The 6000-nt window shown below is 37.3% G+C and overlaps 1 protein-coding gene across 1 annotated transcript in view; it reads left to right on the top strand.

Annotated features, from left to right (window-relative positions):
* UBAC2 (UBA domain containing 2) overlaps positions 1 to 6000 on the top strand; it is a 54109-nt gene that overhangs the window by 34105 nt on the left and 14004 nt on the right. Inside the window, exons 6-7 of the mRNA XM_053455333.1 lie at positions 2008 to 2131; positions 2493 to 2540. Coding sequence (XP_053311308.1) covers positions 2008 to 2131; positions 2493 to 2540 — 172 coding nt within the window. The remainder of the gene's footprint in view (positions 1 to 2007; positions 2132 to 2492; positions 2541 to 6000) is intronic.

Genomic DNA, 6000 nt, shown 5'->3' with positions numbered 1-6000 from the left:
AACCATGCCACGTTCAAAGTCACTTAAATCCCCTTTCTTCCCCATTCTGATGCTCGGTTTCAACTCCAGCAAGTTATCTTGACCACGTCTACATGCCCAAATGCATTGAGTTGCTGCCATGTGATTGCCTGATTAGCTATTTGTGTCAACAAGCAATTGGTGCAGCTAATAAAGTGGCCAGTGAGTGTATATATAAAATTGCAAACACACTTTGCCTGTTTTGTCTAAGAATCAATGATGCAAATGTTTAAAACAAAAATGTTCAATTAATCAAAAATCAATCCCCCAACATATGCTATGGAATATATGAAATTACTTACAGGTCATGTTTTTAAGTTGTTCCCACTGGTCATTAGTCATAGAAATGAATATGCATGCTCTAGTTTACAGAAACATCACAGACCATGATTGTAGTTTAGATAAAAATGTTGTTTACTGAAAATTCTAAATTTAATCTTAGTGCTACATTATTAATAAAAAACCACAACATTCAAAATAAAGCTAAAACAACCCTAAAAAGAAAATAAGGAGAAAATGGGAAACCGGAATTATCTATATCACACGATAAGAAAACTGCTCTGATCTCTTAAATCTCTGATGAACTCAAAACACTAAAATATTACCGCATTTGCTCGATTTATAAGACGACCTCCCAAAATTTAAATATTGATTTAGGAAAAAAGAAAAATCCTGAATATAAGACGACTCTATAGAAAAAAAAAAGTTTTACTAGTAAATATTAATGCACATGTAAACTTTTTTTCATATTTAATAAAAACTATGATTGAGAAAAATGCATGTTTTGTCTTTATTTCCTTTTATTTGCCAACCTGCCCCAGTTATGCACATCTGCCACCCAGAAATGCCTTATACCCCCTTATATGCCACTCTGCCCCAAAAATCCCTTTTAACCCCCTATTTGTACTCTGCCTCCCAGATATGCCTTACACACCTATATGCCACTCTTCCTCCCTGACATGCATTTTAACCCCCTATTACCACTCCCCCCCACAGATATGCCTTATACATCCCTATATACCACTCTGCCTCCCTGACATGCCTTTTAACGCCCTATTAGCCACCCCCAGATATGCCTTATAACTCCTATATGCCAGTCTGCCTCCCTGACATGCAGTTTAACCCCCTATGTGCCACTCTGCCTCCCAGATATGCCTTTTAACCCCCTATTTGCCACCCCAGATATGCCTTATACCCCCTATATGCCACTCTGCCCGAAAGCCCTTATACCCCCCCAAATGCCACTCTTACCCTCCCCCAACTTACCAGTGCTTATTTAGACTTCTCCCCCTGCTTCAGATTCCTTGGTGTGTACTAGTGGCGGCTGGTGAAGGTCTGCGCAATGCATGAATGCGCAATGCATGAATGCGCAATGCATGAATGAGCAATGGAAGGTAATGTGACGCCGGCACTCCATCATAGAACCCCCAGAGGAAGTGCTGGCAGCAGCAGGGGTTGTCTGCACGCATTGCACAGACCCCCACCGACTACCGTAGAGGAGGATCCAGGTCCCCTGCAGCACTGCGGAGGATCTGGATCTTAGTCTTGTAGTCAGACCTCTGTTTGAGGTCTGATTAGAAGACGACCTCGAATATAAGACGATGCTTAAAAAATGCTCTGAATAAAAACCTTGTCTTATAATCGAGCAAATACGGTACTTTTTCGCATAGGCAAAATATGTGATATAGGTTTTGATTAACTCTTTACCTTCAATAAATTAAATGATAATCTAAAATAAATAAATGTAATGTAAATTTAAAATCTGCATTTTGTGTTTACTTGTGTTGTCGTTGCCGTATAATAAAATTAGTTAGACGATCTGAAACATTTAAGGGTTACAAAAAAGCAAAAATAGAAGAAATCTATAGGGGGACAAATACATACTTTTTTACAGCACTGTACAATTTATGTGTTTGTCTTCATACAAATTTCTTTACCATACTGTTACTTCCATACCTTGTTTTCACAGCATTTCTGTTTTTTTTACAGTTTAGCTCCCATTTTTGCCCTTTTTGTACCGTTTTACTGTTCAATTCCAAGAGTGCAATTGGCTCACATCCTTGGCCTATTTCCGATCACCAACAAAACCTTGGTTTACGTTGTGGGGCTGCAGGTATAGTCTTTATTTTATTTTTCGTCAAGTAAACCCAGCTTGAGATGCTTTACTTTGTTAAATGTCATGATTTTCATGTGAATCCGTTTTTTATTTTTACTGAACTTAATTATAATGTCTGAAGATTCAGCCAGTGGAACTGTTTTCCCTATTTTACATAGTGCTGAGATTGAGCAGCTTTGTTTTTTGCATGGATTGCATGATAAGGAAAGAAAGCTGGGGTTTGGCTTGTGTGGGTTCTTTAAGTGGTTGTTTTTTTTGTTGTTGTTGTTTTTTTTAAGTTTCAATAGTGAGGTTTAATTAGAATAGCACAAACACATGTTCATTGATACAAAAGTAATGTTTTTAATTTCACCCCTAGCTTTTGACATCGAGTCCCTACATGGTGGTGGTTGCAGCAAGTGGACTGGTAGGTAAAGATTTATATAGATTTTAAGCTATTAGCACTAATAATTACTGCATTATGTGTAATTTTGTGGTTTCAAAAGAAATCCTTATTTTTCATTTTGTATAATCAGCATAAATGATCTGGTAAATATTTAACCTATGAGAAGAACCACTGTAAATGGAGTAAACAAGTATAAGACAAACCAGATATCCATTTTGCACTTCAGTACTGAGCAAAGGCTGCTTGTACATGAATTTGTATGCTATATGTATGTAAGATGTCCTACATTTACACTCTTAGTAACTTTTCTGTGTGTGACAATTCCTCAAAATGTGTATTGGCTTCACAGAACAGTATGCAAAAGAAAAATATTTCTGATGCAGTTGGCTTTATGTCGTTGTTATACATAACTACACACAGCCACTATAAGTTTAGTTTGATGTCCAGTCCATATTAAATGTATGGCATTTAGTGTTCCTAAAATATAAAAAAGACAAAAACTTGAAAAAAGAGAGGAAAAAAGCTGCCAGTGCAAAATCTATAATAGATTGTGAAAGGGTTTAAACAGTGCATGCATACACACCCATTAACAGGTGTATAAAATCAAGCACATAGGCAACCATCTCCATCGGCAGTAGAATGGGTCATACTGAAAAGCTCAGTTAATTTAAGTGAGGCTGAAGCACCCAGCACATAAAAATCACCAGTCCTCTGTACTTTCACAGTTCCAAACTGCCTCTAGAAGCAACATAAGCACAATGTCATTCTATAGCTACTGGAACACGTGGTGTGTGTATATTGGTGTCATAGAGGAGGAGGGATAATGGTCTGGGGCTGTCTTTCAAGGTTTTAGATAGACTCTTTAGTTCCAATGAAGGGTAATGTTGCAGCATACAAAGACATTTTAGACAGGGGTATGTTTCCAACTTTGTGCCAGAAGTTTGGGGGACACCTTTAGTGTTTGGGCATGACTGTGCACCTGTGCACAAATAAAGGTCCATAAGCACATAGTTTGTTGAATTTGGTGTGAAGGAACTTGGTTGGCCATGACCCTAACCCAACTGAACACAAACGTTCCTGATTGGAACGTTGGCTGTGAGCCAGGCCTTCTTGTCCAACATCAGTACCTGACCTCACTCTTTTGGCTGAATGGAACATACACACTCTAAAATCTTGTGGAAAGCCACTCAGAAGAGTGGAGGGTATTATAGCTGTAAGGGTGTGGGGGGGGCATATTAATGCCCAATGTTTCAGAATGGGAGTTACAGCAAGGTCATATAGATCTTAAGGTCAGGTGTCCATATACTTTTGGTCTTATAGTTTATTTCAATAGCCAGATAACAGACATAAATAGACAAAGTTAAGAATTAAAAATATCTGACCAACAAATGCATAATTTGGGAAGAATGCTTCCAGTGAGGCAAAAGGCTACTCAAACAACCCAAATTTAGTAATTAGCATGTAAAGGGACCTTATTGTCGATAGATGTTAAACATTTCATTGGCATCTTTCTTTCTCATTTTATTTTCAAACATATTAAACCATTTCAGTTTTGAGAGCCTAGTTTGTCTAGTTAGTTTCCCAATATTTTTTATACTAACAGCAATACACAATCTGGTTTAATTTATTGTGAATTCCCAACTGAAAATTATTTAAGATGCATACCTCTGTGAATTTCTTTGCAAATATAGTTTGCCATTAAGTAGCCAGAGTACTAAGTGCAAGCAGAAAGTAATAACACTCCCTCGCACACCTGTTGCTGTTCTGTAATCGTCTAATATTCAATATTGAAGGGAGGATTGGGTCTTCTGTGCTTCTCTCCAGTAGTCAAAGTTCCTTGTATTTATTTCCTTCATCGTATGTGTCTAGTAATTCCCTGGCTCACACTGCTCAGTAGGTCTGACGGTCTGGAAAAAAAACTATTCTGCTTCACTATTCAGTCTCAGCCACCCAATGTGATGGGAGTGCTGTGCTGTCATGTTGGGAGTGGGAGTTAATATAACATTTTAGAAAATATTAATGTTTGACACCAATGTCTGTATGGGATTTTACAACTAGGAATTTCACAATTTTGTTTATCTTTAATAAATTAGTATGGCAATGTTGTCAGTGGCCCTCCCCATCTCCCAAATGTGCCCCTATAACCCCTTCTCAGAAACAGATAAAGGCTTTACTAATTCTGAGAATTAGTTGATTGTCACCTATAATTCCTTCAAATACAATGAGCAAAAATATGCTGCTGGAATACAGCATTTGCAATGGATACAGAACTTCCCAATTGGTGTAAGTTATGGGTCCCCATTCTAGCAAACCATTTTCTACCTTCAAAATATCCTATAGTTGACTCAAATTCCTTTGACATTTTTCTAGAAGCAAAGCATGTTTCTGTATATGGGTATATAGTAACAGCAGAATAAAGTACAAGGCACAAATTGCCTCAAGGACATATATCTTTATTACATCACCATTTCCTGATAGCCCTACCTTATGCAGAATTTGAAATTACATTACCCTGTAGTTTATAGTAATAAGTACTTTATGAGTTGCTTTCAAAATGTCAGAGTTTGAGGATAGATACACTATATGGACAAAAGTATTGGGACACCAATATTTATTTTGTAAGAAACAATTCCTGTGATTGAAAAGTAATATATATATGTATATGTTGATTGTGGTGTAGACAATGCTTTCAGTTTCAAGTTGCAGTATAATCTACCCCCAGGATCAAGGTCAACAAGAAGAGCACTGCACAACATAGTTTTGTTAATTAAAATTGCAACTCCCCAGTTTCAAGGTGTTTGGTGCAGATTAACAGCAGCCAAGTGGGTTTGTTACGCTGATATTTTTTCCATTTTATCTGGGTATTTAATCATTCTGCATGCTAAAATAAGACCTATAAGTGCTTTTTAGTGGAAACAGTATTAAAATTAGACCCTGGGGATACATGCCTCATCCGAGTAGGGAAAATAGCTTGTGGTTGAGGTCCAACTCAGAGAGCAGTACCTATCAGTGTGTTAAATGTACCACAAGCAGAAGTTATTTTCTAATGTTAACCCAATTATCAAAATATTTCTGATATTGCTAACACCTTTAATAAAGAAACCGCATAACCCTTCCAGGAAATGAAATGTCAGCCTGGCATACAGCCTACAGAAGGGGCTGGGAGGAAGTAAACCAAAAAAGTAGGGGTGAGAAGAAGCAGGCAGTTTGCTAGAAGTTGGCTCCACATCTGAGTAAAAAATAAATATAGGATTATGCTTTGTATGAGATCCAGGCGACCTTGATTCATTTTAATCTGTAGGAGAAGATGGTGTCATTATTTTACACCTGTATCTATAATCTCTTTTATACCCTTCATGACAACGGCTGTTAACATGTAGTGATCATGTTTAGCTGTAATTTTCTTCTCTCATTCACTGTACCCACAAAAGATATATATATGTTGGGTTTTTCAGGACAAGAATGGCTTTTTTGGATACCA

The sequence above is a fragment of the Spea bombifrons genome, chromosome 2 (assembly GCF_027358695.1).
Source record: "Spea bombifrons isolate aSpeBom1 chromosome 2, aSpeBom1.2.pri, whole genome shotgun sequence".
Lineage (NCBI taxonomy): Eukaryota > Metazoa > Chordata > Amphibia > Anura > Pelobatidae > Spea > Spea bombifrons.
Note: the sequence above shows the minus strand (reverse complement) of the source record. Positions and strands in the feature narration are given on the sequence as shown.